General features: G+C 46.4%; 1 protein-coding gene across 2 annotated transcripts in view; it reads right to left on the reverse strand.

The window, feature by feature from the left end:
- The window catches only part of LOC137422857 (uncharacterized), a 68,727-nt gene that overhangs the window by 39,107 nt on the left and 4,906 nt on the right, over positions 1-24,714 (reverse strand). Inside the window, exons 1-2 of one of the 2 annotated variants that reach the window (XM_068109443.2) lie at positions 7,484-7,544; positions 6,813-6,891 (exon numbers count right to left, since the gene is read on the reverse strand). Coding sequence is in view for 1 of the 2 variants with exons in the window: in XM_068109442.1 (XP_067965543.1) it covers positions 6,813-6,891 (79 nt within the window). In the remaining variant the exon portion in view is untranslated. Of the gene's footprint in view, positions 1-6,812; positions 6,892-7,483; positions 7,545-24,714 lie in introns of those variants that run through there. The other variant, XM_068109442.1, reaches the window with a different exon arrangement.

The following is a 24,714-nucleotide window of genomic DNA, read 5'->3' on the forward strand; positions in this document are numbered from 1 at the left end:
ACAGGGCCATTCTGAAAGAAACTGCTTCCATTTGCTCGTGCAGCCTTTCGAGGAAACTTTGTCTTCCAAGATGACAATGCACGGCCTCATTGCGCTCGCATGATCCAACACTTTCTTGCTGACCGTGGTGAAGAGCATATGGAGTGGCCTGCCATGTCCCCAGATATGAATCCGATAGAGAACTTGTGGGCAGAATTAACGCGTCAAATCGACCACTTGGACCAGCAGCCGACCTCTGTGCATGAATTGCAGCAGGCTATTGTCACTGCATGGCAAGCGATTCCTGTCCAAACCTTGGCAAATCACGTGAACAGCATGCCTCAACGTGTACGTGCTCTCCTGAATGCTCGTGGGGGTTACACGAAGTACTGAACTGTAATTTTACTGTCCGTAATCCCAGTCGTAATTTAAGTTTTGTTTTTGTTAAAAAAAATTTTGGCTAATGTGCAAAATAAAGAGATACTTCTGGTAAACGTACAGAAGTTTAACACAGTACTGTCCATGAATCGAGTTCGATATCAGTTTACATCACTTTCAAGGATCAATTTATTTGTTTCGAAATGTCAAATGTGGTTTTTGTTTCTTTTAAAGGTCACATTAACAAAATCTAGAATAATTTCAACATAATTCCAATGAACTTTTGGTTCTAAGACATCTTGAAAAGTAAATTCACCCCCACAAAAAAAAAATTCCATATTAAATGCCAAGTCTGCATATATATATATATATATTTGTATATATATGTGTATGTGTATATATAATTATATATATATATATATATATCATATATATTGTTGCGGATTTTAGAATCCTGTGGTTTTTTTTGTGTAAATATCACCCTCTAAGTAGTGTCATGATTCCTTGTAAATATCTCCGTTTGTGTGTAAAGGTCAAAGGTCGTCCTCTTAGTTACTCCATCGCAAGCACGTAGGCCACCATATACCCTTCAATAGTTATTTCCTTATTATGTGTATTAGTTTAAGGCTGTGTTCCCCATTAATTGACTCTGCATTGCATCAGATGACATAAGATAGTTCCCTTTTCAAATTCCCCAAAGCTTCCATTCCCAAAGCCTCTATTGCCAACTGCATTCGCCGCCATTGCCATGTGCTCCAGCTCGGAGAAGAAAGGCATGTCTCCTCCTTGTCATCAGAGGGTGGAGCCAGGAGAGCCCTTGCCGACCAACCAAGCACGAGGGGTTTGGCTTGAGAGGGCGGAGAAAGAACGATCGGGAAGGTTCGCGAAGGTTCGAGAGTGTGGCCTATATAACCCGTCACGCGACGCCCCCAAAGAGATGCGTCAGAGAGTTGTTGAGTACCGCAGTCCACGAGTGGAGTTGAGCCCAGTGGAGGAAGAGCAGTCCACCGAGAGTGGAGTTGAGCCCAGTGGAGGAGGAGCAGCAGCATGGAGCTGAACCACCGAAGCTTTGAGGTTTGAACAAACTGGAGCTGAACCAACAGCAGTTTTGACCACCGGAGCTTTGAGCGTTGACAGCGGTTTCGGCCGCAGCTACAAAGCGACGCCGCCGTGCGAACACGCCTGAGGAGGGGCGGCGGCTGCTCACTCCCGCCCGACCATTCTCCTGCTCCAGCTGAACCTTCCTCTCCTTCCTGCCATTCCTGTCATCATCCCCGTGTAAGTCTGACTGTCGTCTGTTTTGTGTGTCTTGTCCCTGGGGTATAAGTAAGACTGCATAGGTAAGTTAGAATTGCTCTGTGTCCTTCTGGTCCTTCCATCCTTCGGTAAACTATTTTCGTTTCTTTCCTTCTCCTTGGTTACTTTTGACTTGTACATAATTAGTTAGTAATAAATTATATTTGTTCTTCCTTACCTTCTGGTTTCCTCACATCCGTTCGTCCTTGTCTTTTCCCAATTGAATACCTGTGGCACAATTTGGCCAACGTTTCGGAATCGGGTTAGTGAATGCTAATGACTCGAACTTCGGGTTGCTAAAAACCGCTCGGCAACTAGACCATCTAAAACTGGGGTTCGAGCGGGAGTCCCTCCCCTGCTTCACGGTCAGGAGTGGCACTCAGGTCATTGGGACTTTTTGTAGACCAAATACCCTGGCTGCTCCCGACCGGAAGGAGCGTTGGGACCCCCAGGACTCACGTCGGTCAGTCGCGGACAAGGGGATTAATCCCCCTTCTGAAGGGGAAAAAAGCCGACGTAGAGATCCGTAAAAAAAAAAAAAAAAAAAAAAAAAAAAAATATATATATATATATATATATATATATATATAGACTTCGCATTTAATATGGATTATTTTTTTTTTGTGGGGGTGAACTTACTTTTCAAGATGTCTTAGAACCAAAAGTTCATTGGAATTATGTTGAAATTACTCTAGATTTTGTTAATGTGACCTTTAAAAGAAACAAAAACCACATTTGACATCTCAAAACAAATAAATTGATCCTTGAAAGTGATGTAAACTGATATCGAACTCAATTCATGGACAGTACTGTGTTAAACTTCTGTACGTTTTCCAGAAGTATCTCTTTATTTTGCCCATTAGCCAAATTTTTTTTTAACAAAAACAAAAGTGACATTACGACTGGGATTATGGACAGTAAAATTACAGTTCAGTACTTCGTGTAACCCCCACGAGCATTCAGGAGAGCACGTACACGTTGAGGCATGCTGTTCACGAGATTTGCCAAGGTTTGGACAGGAATCGCTTGCCATGCAGTGACAATAGCCTGCTGCAATTCATGCACAGAGGTCGGCTGCTGGCCCAAGTGGTCGATTTGACGCGTTAATTCTGCCCACAGGTTCTCTATCGGATTCATATCCGGGGACATGGCAGGCCACTCCATATGCTCTACACCACGGTCAGCAAGAAAGTGTTGGATCATGCGAGCACGATGAGGCCGTGCATTGTCATCTTGGAAGACAGTTTCCGCGAAAGGCTGCACGAGCAAATGGAAGCAGTGTTTCTTCCAGAATGGCCCTGTACTTGAACTGGTTCAGGTTTCCATTCAGAACTAGCAGGTCAGTTTTGCCCCCTGCATGAAAAGCAGCCCAAACGGTCACCCCACCACCTCCAGCTTGGACTCTTGGCACTATACAATCTTTGTTGTAGGCTTCATGCACTTGTCTGCGCACTCGGACGCGGCCATCTTGACGATAGACCAGAAATCTAGACTCGTCACTGAAGATCACGTGATTCCAGTGTCCTGGTTGCCATTGACGGTGCTCTCTCGCCCACTGCAATCGGCGCTGGCGGTGTTGTCTGGTCAGGCGTGGCTTTCTCAGGGGACGCCTGGCACGATAGCCTGCTTGAACCAGTCGTTGGTTGACTAGCCTTCTGGATACAGGCACATTTGTCAGTTGCTGCCACTCAGCCCTAAGCCGATTAGCTGACTTGGTACGGCCATTGCGGACTAACCAGTGCAGCTGGCGGTCATCCCTCCTTGTGGTTCTGCGGGGACGTCCTGGCCTCGGTATTCGAGTAGGGACACCCCTCTGAGCATTTCATTTCAGGATCTTTGACACCTGACCTTGAGTGATGCCATACTGCCGAGCTAATGCACGGTTTCATGCCGTAATTTCGTAAAGCCACCACTCCATGACAAACAGCATTGTCGAGTTGACGGACCATCTCCAGAGGAAGCGGCAATAACTTTTGGAGACGTGCAGCAGTTGTTTTCCAATAATACAGAACGCAACAACCCTTGTATACCCGACTGTGAAGCCAATCATCAAATGCACCTGTCCGTACATTTTGCCACGCCACCTGTGATATAATCCTGTTGTTGACTTCTTGCTGCGATAGACAATCAGTGACATGGTTCTTTTAACAAGTAAATCACCAAAGTGTAAAAGAACTCAGTATATCAATCTGGTGATGTTAAGAAAGTAAACCCAAGTCAAGAACAAAAAAATTATTCCATATTAAATGCCATGTATGTATGTATATGTATATGTATATATATATATACTGTCATCCCTCGCTATATCGCGCTTCACTTTTCGCGGCTTCGGTACATCGCGGGTTTTTCTCGCTAGTCTATGTAAAATTATATATCGGATTTTTCATTACATCGCGGGATTCTGCGGCCTATAGGTATTTTTATTTTTTTAGATTTTAATTATTTTTGCGGTAAAATAAGCATTTTCTAGCCTAAAAAATTAATAATAATATAAATAAAAATATAACACATTAATTAAAACCTATATTAAAAGAATATTACAGTAAATCGAAATAAAATACGCATTATAAATGAGTAGACAAAGAATCGCGCGTATGGAAAACCAAGCTTGGGTTGCTTGCGCTAGCTTGCCCAGATGATTTCGTACGCGGCACACTATTGGCAGATGGATGAGACGCGACCAATCAGAGCACGCTGTTCAGTATCCTGGGCGCTGATTGGCTCAGCGACCACAGCGTCTATGTGCCGCATACGCAGCATTCAGCATCTCGCCTTGCTCAGTTCTCATACACGTGTTTAAGCAGAGGTTCAGTCGTAGCGAAGTGCAAGTACTGCAAGCACCCAACACTAGTAGTGAAGTACAAGTCATTTCTTTTTCTCACGCAATACATAAGCAAGATTGGCTGATAAAGATGGGTGGCAGGATGGCCGAGAGGTACGCACACTCGCTTCTAAATAGTTTAACTGGAGTTTGAATCTCGGCCCAGCTATAAACTGTCATCTAAGGGGCTTTCACAGGCAGGGTGCATCATTAAACGGTTGTCTCATCTGCCGATATTAGTTGGTGGACATTAAATATCCCACGGTGTTAAAGAAGAGCTGTGATGCTCTTCTTTGCTGTGCAGTACAGTAAAAACTATTATTGATATACTTACGCAGTATCTATTACAGTATTTTCAAATATACTGTACAGCTATATATACACGTACAAATATTTTTCTAATACGTAAGGATGGGTCTCAAAAGTGTGTTTAAGAGTGTAGAAAGGGTTTATAAGAGCGTGGGAAAGGTTTATAAGAGTATGGGGAGGGTTTTTAAAGGCTTAAAATATATAAAAATAATAAAATTAATCTATGGTTTCTACTTCGCGGATTTTCACCTATCGCGGGGGGTTCTGGAACGTAACCCCCGCGATAAACGAGGGATGACTGTATATATATATATATACATACATACATATATATATATACATACATACATACATATATATATATACATACATACATATATATATATACATATATATATATACAGTGGAACCTTGACTTCCGAGTTTAATTCGTTCTGTGACCGAGCTCGTAACTCAATTTGCTCGTTTCTCAAATCAAATTTCCCCATTAAAATGCATTGAAATGCTATTAATCTGTTCCAGCCCGCCAAAAACCACACCAATTTTTTTTTAAATATACAGTATATATAAAAAATATCTCGCGCTTTATATTTCACCTAGATGCAGCATACAAGTTGGCAGGATGGCCTGGACTGGAGGTACGCACACTTGACTCTAAACTGTCCAGCCTGGGTTTGAATCCCGACCCAGCTATAACCTGTCATGTCGGTGTTTCACAGGCAGGGTGATTCATCAATGTGTGTACCGCTAAACTGGGCGCCCCGTTTGCGTCCCATTAGTTGTTGGATGTTAAGGATCTCACCGTGTCTTCCACAAAGAGAAGGCGAGCTATCGCCGGCACTCTGAACAAGTTGTGGCCTGGCATGCTCTTCTCCTCTGCCGTTATATACGTCCTCCTCGGCATCTTTTTCCAGAAGAGCCCTGTCTCGTCACAGTTGAAGATTTGCTGGGGGATGTATCGTTTGGCTTCTATCAGTTCGGCAAAAGTTATAATAAAATCTTCAGCTGCCTTCACATCCGCCTCACCAAGTCGACAACACGCACACCTCGCTCATGTTTTTCGACGATTGCGTGTTTTATATCCAAGCACATCATCCACTTCTTCTTCTCAGTACTGCCCTTGGCACTCAATTTCTTAGGACCCATGGTTAAAACTAAGAAAATTTTCCAAAATAACCAAAATGCGAAAACAAAACAGCAGCGATATACGGCAGAGATGCTTGCACGGCAAGATAACCACGTGACCAGAACCCACCTGGTGGCGTAAGCTCCAAAATAACCAAAATGCGAAAACAAAACAGCAGCGATATACGGCAGAGATACTTGCAAGGCAAGATAACCACGTGACCGGAACCCACCTGGTGGGGGGTGGCGTAAGCTCCAAAATAACCAAAATGCGAAAACAAAACAGCAGCGATATACGGCAGAGATACTTGCACGGCAAGATAACCACGTGACCGGAACCCACCTGGTGGCGGGTGGCGTAAGCTCGTAACTCGGATCTCGGCTCGCATCTCAAAGCAATAAACCGCCCGAGCGACGGCTCGTATCTCGGAAAACTCGTAAGTTGGTGCACTCGTAAGTCAAGGTTCCACTGTATATATATATATATATATACACACACACATATATATATATATATATATATATATATATATATATATATATATATATATATATATATAAAATGATGCAAAGATGAACTGATCATATTTTGGTATCAAAGGTGAGAAGTGAGGCGATTTTGTGATTTTGGTGAGGACTGAGGTCATGTCAGGTAAAAATGTGATACTCGAGAACAGGTGAATGGATTTAAATCAAACTTGGTGCAAGTATGTATAATGATGTAATAATGTGGGTTGAGGCATATCAGTCGAAGAGCGTCGTTCTGGTTCTGTTCTACTCATCTTTAGAACACTGCTCGAGTGTAATTCTCCAACTTCATTGCTGCATGGATTTAACAGAAGCACAAAGCGACACGAACACCCAACATATACGGATGCATATTAAAGATGATAAACACGATTACCTTGTTGGAAAAGGCAGAAGGGCCACTCTTCCCACATGTGCTGCTTCTCTCAATCTTCCACCACGCAATGAATCGAGCCCTGGCATCAGCATGGCCAACAATACACGAGATTATTTTTTAGAACCAAACCGTTATGCTGTTACTGTATTCATATCCATGGTTAACACAGAAATCAGTTTTGACCCAAAATATTATGATTCAAGTCAAAATGTATTGTTATGGTTTTCCGCCGCCCTTCTTATCCTTACCAAGGGGGGATTAAGCCTCTTGTTCTTTCTGGGCCTGGCGTAACCGAGAGACTTGAAACGCCTCTTCCGGGCAAACGCAAGGTAGGGTTTCAGGACCAAGTCTCGCTCGTACCGAAATACCCGCACCGCCACGGAAGCGGGGAACCAAGCCTCGCACGAGCCACGTGTAATTTGAGTACACCGAGCGGATTGCGTACCACGTGGTACGGTGCAGTCACCGTTAATGTTGGACCCCGATTAGAGCGGTTCTATTCATACCACGCTTAGTCAATGAGGGAAAACACGAGAACAATCGAATGGAAGGAAGAACACAGGTTTAATTATTATTCCCAATATTATGTACAATGACCGGTAGAAGCAGACACAGAGCAGAACTTAAGCAGTCTTATTCTTAATCCCAGACTCGGGCCCGTTCACACTCACACAGGGAATTGCAGGCAGGATGATGTTCAGGCCAAACGGGCCGACTTGGTCATCCAGGAACGGCCCCGTCCGGCTCTCCTTGGTCACAGCACGTCCCGCAATGATGGCCAGCAGGCGGTGGAAGGATCCTCGTAGCGCGTCTCCCGAACAAAAGCAGATGATGGGGCAGGAAGGCGGGAAGGAATGTACGCGTCTCTCAGCATGGCTGGCGGTTCCACAGCGCGTTTTGCAACCAGCACGCTATCACTCGCGTAACTAAATGCACTATAGCGGCTCGGCTTCAAGCTCAACCAAGCGTCACTTTCATATGAGCGCGTATCCTGGTTCATGCGCGTCTTTCTCCAATCTCATATCTCTCAAGCTCTACTGCTGACCGCGCTCCTTCAACTCCTCACTCAATGTAAACTCACCGCCAACTGCTCGACTCCACTTACTACTGTAACTCACCGCACTGCTCCAGGTGGCTTTGTGCAACGGCTTATATCTGCCACGCCCTGAGCCTTCTTGAACGTTCCAACCACGCACTGAGACGCAGTGCTGCAGCCGCACCCTCTGAGCCCTGATTGGCGGCTCGCGCTTACCGTCATCTTCTTTGCCGCCCTCATTCGGTCCCGACCCGACCCTCCAGGCCGGCCTCGTGTTAATTCGCGCCAAAAAGCCAAAGGCAGCATAAAGAGGCGTAAGAGGCATGAGGTAAAAGAGGCGGGATAAGGCAATGGAAGTACGAGAAGGACCTATTCTCATTATTCTACTCAACGCAAAACTAACACAGGAAAAGGACTATGCTCACAAATACTAAGAGATAACTGCACTATTGCGAGGCTACATGTTGTTTGTGTGACTATGAGGGGGAAATTTAACCTTTATGATACAAAACTCAAAACTGCAACAGTATATATATATACATATATATACATATACATATATATATATACATACATATATATATACATATATATATACATATATATATATATATATACATATACACATACATACATACATATACATACACGTTTTTTTTTTTAAACCCCTGAATCAGTTAAGATTGGGGCGGTTGGGATTATAAGGAATTTAAAAAGATAAATGTACATCCAACGTCTCAGGTGACGTTTCACCTGTTTCCCAGCAGGCTTTCTCGAGCCGATACGAGATCAAGCCTCAGCACGTTTGCTTTTATTCATGAGGCATGACAATACGTTTCGGTCAAGTGCCAGAGCAAGTCAATTGAATATTTTTATTGTGCTGATCTCAAGCAAAAACACCGTTCACATCATCGATTATCTGCTCTGACATCTTATTCGTTCGTGATCTGGTGTTGCACTAATGGGGTTGAGTAAATGTGAATTCATTCAGATCGTTTTTGTGTTTCTGGGGCATGAACATCACTGCCGCTGCATCCTGGTTCAGTGCGGACACATGTGGGTTGCGTGATTTGTGGAAGCTCCGTTGAGTGTATTGTGGGTGTGGAGTTTGACCACGTTGGACTGGTCAATGCAGTCGATACAGAAAAAGCATACTTCTTGAATTCACAAGATGGAGAAGGGTGAAGTGTTTCGTCATCTCCACCTTGTATTTATGGAGAACAAGAGGGTCTGGTCTTTCAGAGCAGCAGTGTCATAGCAATTACAGTGTGGTGCATCTGGTCTTGTGTTACGGCCTGAAGCACACCAAGCCAAGCCTTCAATCACACTGGCTTTATTTATGGATTATCACACAAAAAATCTCTTCCTACACATAAAACAAAGAAGGGAAAAGATAGGTTGAAAACCAGAGTAGGCCAGCACGAGAGGGTAGGAGTAGGCAGGTCCAAGAGTATCCCCCAAGGCAGGCCCAGCGGTAGGCCCCAGTCCAGGCCCAGAACAAGAGGGTAGGAGTAGGCAGGTCCAAGAGTAGGCCCCAAGGTAGGCCCAGTGGTAGGCCCCAGTGCAGGCCCAGCACGAGAGGGTAGGAGTAGGCAGGTCCAAGAGTAGGCCTCAAGACAGGCTCAGCGGTAGGCCCCAGTGCAGGCCCAGCACGAGAGGGTAGGAGTAGGCAGGTCCAAGAGTAGGCCCCAAGGCAGGGCCAGCGGTAGGCCCCAGTGCAGGCCCAGCGGTAGGCCCCAGTGCAGGCCCAGCGGTATGCCCCAGTGCAGGCCCAGCGGTAGCAAGAGTTTAATCCAAGTCAACCATCAGGTACAGAGGTGGCCGCAGGGGTTGATCCGGCACAAGTCAACCTTCAGGTACAGAGGTTTCCGCTGACAACTCGACAAGCACACGAAAAGGCACTCCGCCATGAGGAATATGAATGAATGAATGAAAAATGAATGATCGTTTTAAGGCCATTTCCCCCACGAGAGTAGGGGTTAGCCTTGCGGGCCCCATGACAATCATGGTTCCCTGTTTGAGGCAATGTTTTTATGACCGGATGCCCTTCCTGACGCCAACCCTTAGTCGCCTCTTACGATGCACAGGGATACGGTGTACCTATTCTAAACCGGGGTACACACCGGGGACAGGGTAGGAGACTCCATGGGAGGAGATAGCATGGTAGGTAGGAGACGTGCACTCCGCCATGAGGCCTCTTCCAAAATGGCCACTCTCCTCTGAATCACCTTCCTGGCCCATCCCCTGCCCCCACAGCCAATCATAGGCTTTATACCCATGGACCAAACCACTTGGTCTAACTCACAGGGGGGGGGGGGGGGGGGGGGGGAGGGAGGGGGAAGGAAGAAGAAAAAGGTCACAGGCCGTAACACTCGTTTTAAGATGAAGATAAACGGAAAAAAAACACAGAAGTCGATTATCACAGAAGACAAGCTCAGCACTCATGTAGACATGGCTGGCCTGCATGTTTGAAAACCAATGTCTGGAGACTAGGTCATGGTCGATAACCTTGCGGGTCCACCCATTAAAGGATATGATCGAAATATTTAAGCACCGCACCACACCCAGATGACAGCTTGTCCTGGATAGAGGATAACGTCTGTCATTGTTGACATCGTTGTCCACTTCAGTGAGGGCATAACAGATGAAAAATGGTCATATGTCCACGATGATTTTGGAATCCAGCAGCAAGTGGGTGGGGTCGACTGAGGAAAGGCCTTCCTGGTCGTCAGTCTAGGGCAGGGGTTCTTAACCTTTTTCCATGTCAAGACACCCAACGGATTGCCCACGATGTCCCCATACCCACGTTGCCAGACTGTAGACTGACCAAGGCGCACTGAAGGTGCGCATAGCTTGGGGGGACTGGGGGTATGTCCCCATAGAATTTTTTTGATTTCTAGGTGCTCTGTGGTGCATTCTGAGGGGTGTTTCTACCTTAATTGCCTATTTTTTTTGAATGAAAATTGGTAACTTATTACCCAGAAAATGGGCCAAGTGCGGGGATCCGCACCTGATTACCAGTCCCATTAGGTTCCAGTGTGACTTCAAAATATCTCAATAGCTTAGTTTTACATATGGATAATTAGGAACAGAACAGGAAAGAAAAACATTAGGATTTTATCCCTATTTATTTCTTTGCTTGTTCAAGAAACAAACTAAACCAAACTAAAACATGCAAGTTTTGTGCAAGCCGTTTTACTAATCTAGTGAGATTGTTGCTGCTGTTTTCATGCAATCAGAATATGGAATCGGGGCATAGTTCGTGACAACGCCACTCGCATATCATCGGACACAAGTCGATTTCTCCACTTTGATTTCAGGTTCAATAATGCAGAGAAACCTGTTTCACAGAGATACGTAGTTGTGAAGGGAACCAACACATTCATTGCCCACTTCGCCAAGCTCGGGTAAGCTGCTATCTGCTCACACCAAAACTGCTTAAAATCTAGCCCAGCCTTTCCGAAATCAGCTTTATAATTTATTATATATTTAAAGTTGATATTTCATTGAATTTATTACAATTTATTATTATTATTTATTACGAGTCCCATACCCCCAGATTTTGGTCCCCATCCAGGGGGGGGGGGGGGAGGAGTGGGGGGGTATGGATACCCCGGTTAAGAACCCCAGGTCTAGGGCTCGGGCTAGGGCCACTCCAGATCGAAGGATGCCATCAGTTCTGCCAAACCAAAGATAGTAGTAGTCATCACCCAATGTCTCACCCAAATCAAGACGACATGTCTCTTGGAGTACAGCATGATTGATCTTCAAGGGGGATTAGTTCTTACGATGAGTGGAATTGAGCCATTTGGGCAGCGAGGGAGCACATTCCATGTTGCAAGTCTAATTGTTTTGCAAAAGTTAAGTTTCATTTTCTGGTCCAGCTCTTCTTTTTTGATGCTCTTCAGCTTCCAAGATCTCTTGCCCTCATTTTTCAGGTCCTGGTATTTGGTCATTTTCTTGATTTCTGCATTATTTAAGCCAAAATCGCTGGGTACTGATATCTCAGTCATAAATGCTGTCTTTACCTTTTTGTGTGCAATGTCCAGACGCAATGCTTTGTCTTCTATGTTCACGCTCGATGGAATCATAAGGTCGTACGTGAGTGTGACTTCCTCGTTTTCACTGATTGCCCGTGGTTCGTGTTTCCATGAGTTTAATGGAACTAGGATATTGAAATTCCTGCAGATGTGCCAGTGGATTACTCCACATACCTTGTTGTGTCTTTGGGTGTACACTGTACAGCTGCTCTGACATGAGTTTTTTTTACATCCCGACAGGAGGTGACATGCTTTGTCTTTATCCCTTGCAGAACCTACACTTGTCTGATTGACTCAGTTCTGCTATCTTTTTTAATCCATTGGTGTAGTGTCCTTGGTCTTGGGCAATAATAATGATAAGTTCTCCATCCCAGTTGAGCTGACATCTTCTTAGCCATTCCAGAGATCCTTCTTTGTCTATCCCCAATCTGTTCAAGTCTTCTTTATATATTCCCTGCTCTTTAGTCTTTCTCCCAGTTTTCACTATATATCTGCTGGTATTTCATCTTGCACTTTTCTTTTGTCTTTTTTGTAATCGTTGGGGCTGTATTCATTGTTTTTTAAATGAGATATTGCCCACCACAAAGCCTTTAAGGCCACTCGAGGTGGGGGCTACACAAAGGAAAGTTATAGATATTAGACAGAAATGAGAAATCTATTGACATTCCTCTTGAATGAAAGTAGGTTGGGTTAGAAGGGAAAGCAGGATACATGTAAACTGTTCCAGAGTGATGCTGTGCGGAGGAAAAAAACCAAAAAACGAGAAGAGTACCTCATAGTCTTACTCCTTGGGACAGATACAGTGTATGGATGGGAAGAAACTGCCAAACATGTATAGCAACTGAAGGTGTGCTCAGGTGGAACAACCTGGGATAGACCTTCAGAGCACATGGTATATCTGTGGAAAAGTATCAAGGAAGCAACAGAGCGGCAGACAGTGGTTCCAGGAATGATGCCAACTCCTGTCCCACCAGAAAGGCAGCACATCGCTGGATTCTGTCAAAAAGATAGGTGGCAGGCCGGAACACCAGCCCAAATATGGCAGCCATACTCATGACAGGACGTACAGTGACATTGTATAGATGTATCCATTTGGTGCGTGACATGATCGAATCACACCTGTTTTTGGAAGTTTTTTGCAAGGCGAGTGAGTGAGAGATACCTTTTCTGGTTTGTTGTGTTTATGCTTGTACACAAATTGTATTCACTAGCCTGATGAGCTTTTCACATACTCTGGCAATCCTACAGTTGTACCTCTGTGTACTCGATTTGAGTTCCATTAGGCCGACACCTCCTTCTTTCCTCGGTAGGTACATTCTAGGTACAGACGCTCTTAGGTCATCATCTGCGTTGTGTTGCGATTGTGGGTTTAGCAGTGTCGTCCGGGGGGGGGGGGGGGGGGGGGATTATGACCCATAACAACCAGCAGTTACCTCGTTCATCTACATCGCAAGATCCTCGCCAGGCGGTTGTCGGGGACTTTTGACCTCTATCCAGTGCAGCGAGCGTTCATCTATCCACGGGATGGTTGCGCAGAGAATGTTAGCATTCTCGATGGGATCCTTTGGGATGCCACGCGCAACCTCACTCCCCTGTGCCTTACTGTGCTGGATGCGTCGAAAGCCTTCAACTCCATCAACCATCGAGCGATTCTTCGGGTTGCGCAAGGGATGGATACTCCGCCACTGCTCCTCGTGTACCTCAGTAGATCGTACGAGGACTGCACAACCATCCTCGATTGTTAAAGTGCCGAGTCAATTCCAATGACATGGTGTGAAGCAGGGCGATCCACTCTCTCCGATACTGTTCAACAGTGTCCTCAATGAGGTGCTGAGGCACATACCGGAGGGAGTGGGTGTAAGGCTTGGAGGTGAAAACATCCAGGCCTTGGCCTTTGCCGATGACCTGATCCTGTGCCAAAACACCGGCCGGGATCCAGTCATTAATGGATGCGGCACATGCTCTGCTAGTGCAGGCAGGCTTGGAGGTGAACTGTGAGAAATCCATCACACTCAACATTGTCATTGACGGCACCAACAAGCGCTACCTTGTTGATGGGGTGTGACGGTTCGCTATAGGCGGTAAAGAGCTACGACCTTGTACAGCAGCAGAACTGTTGAAATACCTGGGGATCAAGTTCCTTCCCAGGTGACTCGTGTTGGCTTAGCAGTTAGTGTGCCAGCTTTGGATCCTAGGATCCTGGGTTTGAATCCTGGTTGATTGCTGAATTAACGCCAGGGGGGGGGTTACTTTACTCAGCCTGTCATCCTTCTGAGGTCGGCAAATTGAGTACCAGTTCACTGGTAATTCCCTGTTTGTCGCAATAGGCGACTAACAGGGTTGGCTGTGCCAAAAAGGGGACCAATGTGCCCAAAAAAGGCCAACCCCGGCTCAGCGGGGAAAATGGCCTCTAAAGGCGGTTACAAGTTCCTCCTCAGGGGAGTTGCTCCAACTTATGGGGCATCCCTGGAGGAGGAACTTGTGAACCTCAGGCGAGCACCTTTAAACCCGCAGCAGTGGATGGCAATGTTGCGGGGGAATCTGATGCCCAAGCTCCAACACGAGCTCGTGCTGGGTATAGCCCGGACAGGTACGCTCCGTAGGTTGGATCGTCAAGTGCGCCACCATGTGCGGTTCTGACTAAGACTACCAAAGGACATCTCGGTGTCTTTCTTCCACGCCAGGGCCGCGGATGTTGGGCTGGCCGCGGATGTTGACCCAATTACGCACGACAATTCCAATTCTGTGTGAGTGTAGACTGCGAGGGTTAGAGCGTTCGGATAGTCACTATCTGAAAGCCATCTTCTGGACAAGCGTGGGAGACTGGATCAGGCTCAGGAACACGTGTAACCTGCATTACGGGGGCAAGCATCCCAGTTTTGTCAAACAGGCGGATGCTCTCATGGCCGGGCTGCTGTACGCAACAGTCGATGGCCGTGGCAAGTCGAGTTACCCAGCCCCAGGGCTGGGTGCGCAACCAGACTCCACTTCAGTCGGGCAGAGCATATATCGAGTCAGTGAAGGTGCAGGGCAATTTGCTCCCCACTGGATCCTGCACGAGCTGAGGCAGGCCTGTGGATGCTCAGAATAGGTGGTGTGATGCAGGTTGCCAAGCGAGAGAGACCCTGTCCCATGTCTCCAAGGCGTGCATCCGTACTCACCCTGTTAGAGTTCGGCTGCACAATGACGTATGCCGCTTCGTGTGCAGTCGGCTCCGGCAGCGTGGGTATGAGGTCCTTGCTGAACCCAGTATCCCCACTACAGCTTGTCTCCGTAAACCGGATATCGTTGCTGTAAAGGGTGGGGATGCATGGTCCTGGACGCACAGATCATGAGAGACACCCTTGCGCTTTTGCTTGAGCACACCCAGAAGAGGCGTTACTATGACGTTACCAATGTTCATCAGTGGGTGTGTGGCAAGTTCCCCACTCTCGTCTGACCGCGTGTGTCAAGTGTCACGCTCAATTGGTACGGGGCTTGGGCGCCAGAATCGGCGTCCATTCTCCGTGACATAGGCCTTGCACATGGGGACCTCCAGTTGATCACGGTCAGGGTGGTTGAGAGCACCATGAAAGCGTTCCCGTGCCTTTAAGCAGTCCTTGCCTCATGCTTAAAATACTGTTGTGAATATGAGAATGTTTTTTTTATTTTGTGGTGGTGGTAAAATGTTGTAAAAGGTTGTTGTAAAAGGTTGTTGTAAATATCACCCCTCCTCCCTCCGTTGTGGTTGTATAAAGGTCAAAGGGCGTTCCCGTAGTTAGTCCATAAAAAACATACATGCAGGACACGATATATCTTTTCTTTTGATAGTTATCTCTTATTCTGTGTTTTAGGATAAGGCTGTGTCTCCCATTAATTAAAAGTACTCCATTGCACCAGTGAAAGAGAATAGACCCCCTTTCCTTCCCATCCCCAAAACTCTCCCTTTCCATCCCCTCCTCCCCTCCAATAACCGCCATTGACCACGAGGCTCGAGTCAGGGAAGAAAGGCGTGTCTCCACCTCGTCAGAGGAGGGGAGGGGCGCGCCCGCCCGTCGTCGTCCGGGGCGGAGCCCGAGGGTCGTGCGACCAGCCAGGGCCGAGGTGAGCGCCCCGATGGGCGTGTCCAAAGCGCCGGGGGCGTGATCGCTGGGGGCGCTATAAAAGGGCGCAACCGGAAGTGGAACCAGAGAAGAAGAAAGAGAGATGCACTCTGGGTTGGAAAAAGAAGGGTTGTGAAGAGAGGAGGAGTTGGTTGCAAGGAGTTGGTCACAGTCGGTTGCCAGAGAGAGGAGTCGGTGGTGAGAAGTGAGAGAAGCAAGAAAGAGTTGAGGGTTGAGGGTTGAGGGACCAGACCAGTGAGACAAGTCCTGGGAACGCAGCGGACGGAGGCCGCCGCAGCAGCGACACCCGGCAACCGCCAAAGGGGGCCTGAACGGCGGTTTGGAGCAGGGCCAACAAAAAGGAACGGCGGCTGCCAAACGCACGATTGAGCTGCAAGACCCCCCCTTGGACCTTTCCTCTCCCGCCAGCCATCCACCTTCTGCCATCCCTGGCATTCCCCGCGTGAGTCAGCGTTCTGTTTGTTCTGTCCTGGGATATAAGTTAAGTCTGTAGGTAAGCTAAATTTGCACTGTGTCACCTGCGTCTTGTGCTTGTAAATAAACGTGACATCTGTCTTTTTGCTTGTGTGTAAATAGTAGGAATAAATGTAGTAGTATTTCAAACCTTTTTTTGTCTCCGTTTTCCTCTTGCATTGCGTCGCTTTTGTCTTTTCCCTCATTGAGCAGCTAGGGTGCGATACAACCAACGTTCGGGTGGAATCGGGTGAGTTTTGTTAGGTCGCGGTTTTAAACCACCGCTCGGTCTATAACATCCTAACCGCGATCAGTAACAATACATTGTCCACTCACCGGTCCATCCTGATCAAACTTGTTGCGTGCCTGGACGATCGATATATGACAACCTTGGTGCTGTTCGTGACATTTCTGACGTGTGTGATTTATTGCACAAGAGCACAGGCCTAGTCTTTATAGACCAGGAACACACTGTTGATTGTTTGATTGTGGACACTTTTGATTGTGTAGATAACACAAATATTTATTTGCTGTTCTGAAGGGTTTTTGTTTTGGTCCCACCTTTATATCATATATTCAGTTATTGTATCACAATATTTATAGTTTGGTGAAAGTAAATAATGAGTTGATTTCTCCTTTTTCTGTTTCAAGGGATGTCCTTTGTCTGGTCTCTATGTTCTTGCTATTGAGCCCCTTTTAGTTCGTTTTCACGGGAAACTTTCGGGTTTCTCCGTTTGCCCTAATGCTCCCCCTATAAAAGTTGTAGTATATGCAGATGACATCTGCACTGCAATACAGTCTCAAGACAATGTATCCGAGTTAACCAAAGGTCTCAATAATTTTAGACTTGCTTGTTCGGCTAAGATGAACTGGTCAAAGAGTTGTGCCACATTTTCTGGACCACCTTCAGGTTTTTCTTCCCCGTCACTGCCAGGAATTTGTCCTCTAAGAAAGATGGAGTTTATCCTTTGGGCGTACATCTCTGTGATTCCCAATGCATTCTAAAAAACTGACATGGTAAAATTGAAAAGGTGCATTCCAATCTACAACAAGCGTTACGCCTAGGTCCCCCGTCGGGGAAGTGATGTGAGTTGACAAAGTGGAACATGCAGAAAACATGCTATGATATGATATTTCGCTCACAAGGGTTAGACAAACATGGCGGCGGCCATCTTGGATTTTGACCTAGCGACCCAATTTTCAATAGCGTTCTTCCTTATGCCGAGATACACCCACACACCAGAAGGTACTTCGCTTATTTTTCAAGATATTTCGCTCACAAGGTTCAGACATATATATGGTGGCGGCCGTCCTGGATTTTGACGTGGCGACCCACTTTACAATAGCGGTCTTCCTTATGCCGAGATACACCCACACACCAAATTAGAAGTTGGTACTTCGCTTATCTTTCAAGATATTCTTCTCACAAGATTCAGACATACATGGCGGCGGCCATCTTGGATTTTGACGTGGCGACCCAATTTTAAACAGCGTTCTTCCTTGTGCCTAGATACACCCAAACACCAGATTAGAAGTTGGTACTTCGCTTATTTTTCGAGATATTTCGCTCACAAGGTTCAGACATATATATGGTGGCGGCCATCTTGGATTTTGACGTGGCGACCCAATTTTCAATAGCGTTCTTCCTTAGGCCGAGATATACCCACACACCAAATTAGAAGTTGGTACTTCGCTTATTTTTCAAGATATTCATCTCACAAGGTTCAGACATACATGGCGGAGGCCATGTTGGATTTTGACGTGGCGACCCAATTTTCAATAGCGTTCTTCCTTATGCCTAGATACACCCACACACCAGATTAGAAGTTGGTACTTCACTTATTTTTCAAGATATTCATCTCACAAGGTTCAGACATACATGGCGGCGGCCATCTTGGATTTTTACATGACGACCCAATTTTAAACAGCGTCCTTCCTTGTGCCGAGATACACCCACACGCCAGATAGAAGTTGGTACTTCGCTTATTTTTCACGATATTTCGCTCACAAGGTTCAGACATATATATGGTGGTGGCCATCTTGTATTTTGACGTGGCGACCCAATTTTCAATAGCGTTCTTCCTTATGCCGAGATACACCCACACACCTAATTAGACGTTGGTACTTCATTATTTTTCAAGATATTCATCTCACAAGGTTCAGCCATACATGGCGGTGGCCATCTTGGATTTTGACGTGGCGACCCAATTTTCAATAGCGTTCTTCCTTATGCCGAGATACACCCACACCAAATTAGACGTTGGTACTTCACTTATTTTTCAAGATATTCATCTCACAAGGTTCAGCCATACATGGCGGTGGCCATCTTGGATTTTGACGTGGCGACCCACTTTACAATAGCGGTCTTCCTTATGCCGAGATACACGCACACACCAAATTAGAAGTTGGTACTTCGCTTATCTTTCAAGATATTCTTCTCAAGATTCAGACATACATGGCGGCGGCCATCTTGGATTTTGACGTGGCGACCCAATTTTAAACAGCGTCCTTCCTTGTGCCTAGATACACCCAAACACCAGATTAGAAGTTGGTACTTCGCTTATTTTTCGAGATATTTTGCTCACAAGGTTCAGACATTTTTATGGTGGCGGCCATCTTGGATTTTGATGTGGCGACCCAATTTTCAATAGCGTTCTTCCTTAGGCCGAGATACACCCACACACCAAATTAGAAGTTGGTACTTCGCTTATCTTTCAAGATATTCATCTCACAAGGTTCAGACATACATGGCATCAGACATACATGGCGGTGGCCATCTTGGATTTTGACGTGGGTTGCACCCACACACCAAATTTGAATGCGGTCCTTCGCTTACGCACGCACGCAAACACGCACGCACGCACGGACGGACACACGGACGGAGGGGAAAGCCATAGTCCCCCTTTCGCTACGCTGTGCGACGGGGGACAAAAATGGAGAGGGCTTCTTTGCAAGCTATCCTACCATGGAAGAGCATTGGCAATCAATAATTTGGTCACTTCTACCCTGTGGCATAGGTTTATGGTCTTACAGCCACCAAAATGGCTCATTAAAACCACCCAGAAACATTTGATTGATTTTGGAGATTGGGGGTGCGTATAGACTGTGCCATACAGGAGTAATAGGTGAAGAACACAAAAGTGTTCGGACGATGTGTCATTAAAACCACCCATTCAAAGTGACACAAAAGATCAATGTCATCGCTTCCTCTGTGCATGCAGAGCGTCATCAAGTTAAAGGTTGCGTCGTGAGACCGGTTCCATTACCAACTCGATGTTTCTCAACAAACCAATCTTCTGTAACCCCATTTTTTCAGCTATTCCTTCTTCCAGGACTTTGGTCCAGTACTTTCTGGGGTCAGATCTTCTCCAAGTCCATAATTTGTTGGACTTTCAAAGAGAAAGATGGAAGTCTGCTCAATAAATTTCTGCCTGCTCTGGTTTGTGGTCCATTCGGATTATTGGCCAGAGTTTTTTTTGCTATTTTAAGAGCAGCAAATAATCTTTGAGTAGAGTTCAGGAGCCTTTTTGAGTCTGTGGGTTTCCTTGACCAATATGCTTTCCCGTTTTGCTTTTGAATTGTAACGGCAAATCTGTACCCTTTAACTCCATTGAGAAAGGGACTTTACATGACTCTTGTGTGCGTTTTATTTTTGCTGACTTTGTAAGAGGCCCTTTTGGTGTTCAGTGGAAAGAGCATCTGTCGGCTTCTTCACCTTTTACTCCTGTATGGCGCAGTCTATACGCACCCCCAATCTCCAAGCGTACGGGTGACCTGCAATGGAGGCTGGCGCATTGGATTCTCCCTTGTAAAGTTTTGTTTCACAAATTTTCCAATGAAATTTCTGAAGTGTGCCCCTTTTGTGAAAGTCGTGAAACACTTGATCATGCATATGTTGGGTGCAGAAGACTTGTTCCTTTGTTTAAGTTTTTGAATGCCAATATATTAAAAACGGGGCTTTTTTTTCTTCAGTTGAATTTATTTGTGGTTATCCTATTTCTGCTGCACGTAAATCTGAAACTGCCTTAGCAAACTTTTTGGTTGCTCAAGGAAAAAAAATTTGGCAATTTATAAAACAAGGAAAAAGAAGGTGGAAGGTGGTGAATCTTCTTTTTGTAATATTTTGTTGACCTTTAAAATCCTGATTATTTCTCAAATAAAGCTCGAGTTCCTGTACTGCAGAAAATATGGAAAAGAACAATAATTTTCCGACAGACGGTGTGTTAAAAATGTTCTTCGTTTTGTGAGGAACAAAGTGCTTGATTTTGCTTTTTGATGTGTTCATGGTTCTCATGTAAGTGTTTCCTTCAAAATTGTTTGTGTTTATTCACATTTGGTTTGTAAAATATGTTTATACTTGCTGGTTTTATTTTACATATCCTTTCTCCCCTGTTTGAAGAATTAATGATCCTTATGTAAATGTTTATTTTCATTGTTTTCTTTGTTTACATCTGGTTTGTGAAATTGTTTTTAGACTTTTATACTAAAGGGCACAAAAGTCTGTGTCTGTCTGTCTCGCTCTGTGTATTCTCGCCAGAAAAGCGATGGGTGGTATTTGCTAGTGTTAAATAAAACAAGCATTCTGAGTATTGCGCTGCAATACATGTCCCCTACCGGCAGTCTGTCGTCCGGAAAACCGTTGGGGAAATTGCCAAAGTTCAAAGGGTAGCGCTAGGCCAGTGGGACCGCCGGGACCCACGTGCACTCACAAGTTGTTCTGCGCGTGGGCGGCAGTATCAGACCGGGGCGCCCAAACGCTCCCCGGCTAAAGTTCATCCTGAAAGCGCCCACATTGTGCGGACAAACCAAGTCAAGGGCCACGTGGTCAGGAGAACCTCGTCCCTTCCGGTCACACTGTGCCTATCGGCCGGCCTCGAAGACCGAAATTGTGACGGTGTCACCCGATTGTCAAAAATGATCGAAACGTCGTGAAGTTCGAACTTGATCTGTACCTTATCATGAGGAAACCATGTCCCCAGTTTGAAATCCTTAGCATTAAGAGTTTAGGAGAAAAAAGTCTGGAAAGCTGTTCTTTGCGTGACGGACTGACAGACGGACGGAGGGACGGAGTGCAAACCTATAGTCCCCTCCGGTGTACACCGGTAGGGGACTAATAAAGAGGACTATGTGACATCAAGTGGTCACTACTGGTTTATGATCCTGTCCACATAAGTCAGGTCAGGTTTTTCACATTATTAACAAATAACTAGATGTACAAGAACAGACCAGTTAAATCAGGTGCTTACAAGAAATATGGAATGGGTGTTCATCGTTATGATTAATCACAAATCCCAGCGATAGGGCGTCCGTGGGAAGGAAAACTAGTGTCTGATTCATTGGCATTTCTAAACTATAATTACTGATCTTGAATGCATGATGGATGCACAGAGACTTTAACACAAAGTGCATACAGTGCCCCCTTTAAACAGCAATGATGAATATCACATTATAATGACTTCCGGGTTCGGTTGCGAGAGGACGCTGGCGTTGCATATTCGCCGCTTCTCCGACTGGATGGATGTACAGGGTCTGCTTCTACCTTTCTGACCTGACATCTCACACCTGTCCTGCCTTTTCACACCCGCACGTGCCGCGTGTTCTCCGGCTGGATAACGGAATCTGCTTTTGATGGTACGGAATACGGAATTCGAAAGGCCCGCTCCCGTTGATTGTGGCCGTGGCCTTGTTTGCCGGTGGCCTTGTGGCCTTGTTTGCCGCTGTGGTCTTGATTAGCGGCTGCAGTCGTTTGCCGCTGCGTTTGCCGCTGCGTTTGCCGCTTTGCCTCCTCGACCTTGGCCTCGTACTCGTCCCTTCGCTCCTGCCTGGCATGGCTCTGAAGTACTCCGCCGCAAGGCTTCTTCTGCTCAATACCCGCTCCACCCCATCATGCATCTCTGCCATCAAATCAAATGGACTCCTCCGACGACCCAGGTACATTCACCGTGGCTCCGGTCGCAAGTTTGTTTATTTGCAATCAGGTCACTCCATCCCCGTCCTCTGGTCGGCTCAGCGCACTCTCACTCTTCGTCCCAGCGCACCTGGTCACAGCAACCCACACGATCGCACCTCTTGCCTACGAACCCTGGCTAAATCACCTGAATTCATCCCTGCTGTTCAAAACAACATCAAGCTCACCCTGTTCAACACCCGGTCCCTCAACAATAAATGCCTCATCCTGAACGAATACATCCTGGATAACAAACTGGACTTTCTCTGTCTCACCGAAACCTGGCAACAACCTCTGGACTACTACACACTCAACCTCACCACACCCAATGGATATTCCTACGTCAATAAACCACGCTCGGAGGGCCGAGGTGGTGGAATTGCCGTTATCCACCGTCAAGACATCAAGACCAACCTCATCTCCATCTCATCTGCTCCATCATTTGAACACCTGGCTTTAAAACTCTCTGGTCACACGCAGTCAGTCATGGCTGTCGTCTACCGCCCTCCCAAACCACACCCATCATTCCTGTCTGACTTCTCCTACTTTCTGACCCAGCTATGTTCCCTCTCCCCCTCAATCCTCCTCCTTGGTGATTTCAATATCCACATGGACTCCACTGACTCCACAATAACCACTGACTTCACTGATTTACTCACCTGCTTTAACCTCACTCAACATGTCGACTTTCCTACCCATATCCGTGGTCACATTTTGGACCTTGTCTGCTCCACTGGATTAAATTTGCACCATCTCTATGGCTCCGACCTCACCCTCTCTGACCACTTAGCCATCACTCTGACCATCAACATCCCCGCCCCAACACCAAGGCATTATCGCACAATCAACTTCCGTAAGCTAAACGCTCTTTCACCTACCTCATTCTCATCCACCCTCTCTGAAAAAATGTCCACTTCTCCCTTCATTGACCTCCACACCCCTTCCGACCTCACTGACTACTACAACCACACTCTCTCCTCCTGCCTTGACCAGCTTGCGCCTGTAAAAACCAAAACAGTTTCTTTCACCCATTCTGCTCCCTGGTTTACCCCTGAACTCCACCTGATGAAAACTCGTGCTCGCCAACTTGAAAGACTCCGCAATAAAACGGGTCTCACAGTTCACTCCCAAGCCTACAAGGACCACATACAACACTACAAAGATGCCCTCTCCCGCGCCCGCTCTGCCTACTACTCTCAAATTATCCACTCTGGCTCCGGAAACCCAAAAGCACTCTTCTCGACAATAAACAAACTCCTCCGCCCCCTGAACACCACCACCCAGTCATTCACAGTAGACAACTGCATCTCCTTCCTCTCTTTCTTCCAACGCAAAATTGACAACATCTACAACAGCTTGACCACCGCCGCACCCGCTCCCCCTCCAACCACCTGCCCCCCCTTGTCCTGCCATCCCCTGTCTCGGTTCTCCCCAATCTCTCCTACTGACCTCTCTGAACTCCTCATAGGAATGAAAACTGCCACCTGCACTCTTGACCCCATCCCCTCCAGCTTTGTCAAAGCCTCCCTCCCTGCTCTCTCTCCACTTATCATTGCAACAATAAACTCCTCCCTGTCTACAGGCATCGTCCCACCTTCCCTCAAAATTGCTGCTGTTACCCCCATTCTAAAAAAACCTGGTCTAAACCCTGACACCCTAAACAACTTCAGACCCATCTCCAACCTACCCTTTCTGTCAAAAGTTTTGGAACGCGCTGTAGCCACTCAACTCAAACATCATCTCTCTGCCAATAACTTGTATGAAACATTCCAATCCGGATTCCGCTCCAACCACAGTACTGAAACTGCTCTCCTCAAAATCACCAACGACCTTCTCCTCTCCTCTGACGCTGGCAACCTCAACATTCTCGTCCTCCTCGACCTCAGCGCTGCCTTTGACACCATCGATCACACTATCCTCCTCACCCGACTTGAATCCACCTTTAACGTCACCGGCACTGCCCTCTCTTGGATTAAATCATACCTCTCTGACAGATGCCAGTTCATCTCCATCAATAACTGCAAATCCCCCACTGCTCCCCTCCCCCAAGGTGTCCCCCAAGGTTCAGTTCTTGGCCCCCTCCTCTTCATCCTTTACCTGTCCCCGCTCGGTCACTTAATCCGCCGTCATGGTCTCCAATTCCACTGCTTCGCCGATGACATCCAGCTTTTCATCTCCACCAAGTCCGTCTCCACCGACACCCACTCTATCCTGACAAACTGCATCACTGAAATAAAATCCTGGCTTCAAATCAACTTCCTCAAGCTTAACTGTGATAAATCTGAAATAATCATCATTGGCCCAAAAACGCTCACAAAATCCA

The sequence above is a fragment of the Myxine glutinosa genome, chromosome 3 (genome assembly GCF_964187855.1).
Source record: "Myxine glutinosa chromosome 3, kmMyxGlut1.1, whole genome shotgun sequence".
In the NCBI taxonomy this organism is placed as follows: Eukaryota; Metazoa; Chordata; class Myxini; order Myxiniformes; family Myxinidae; genus Myxine; species Myxine glutinosa.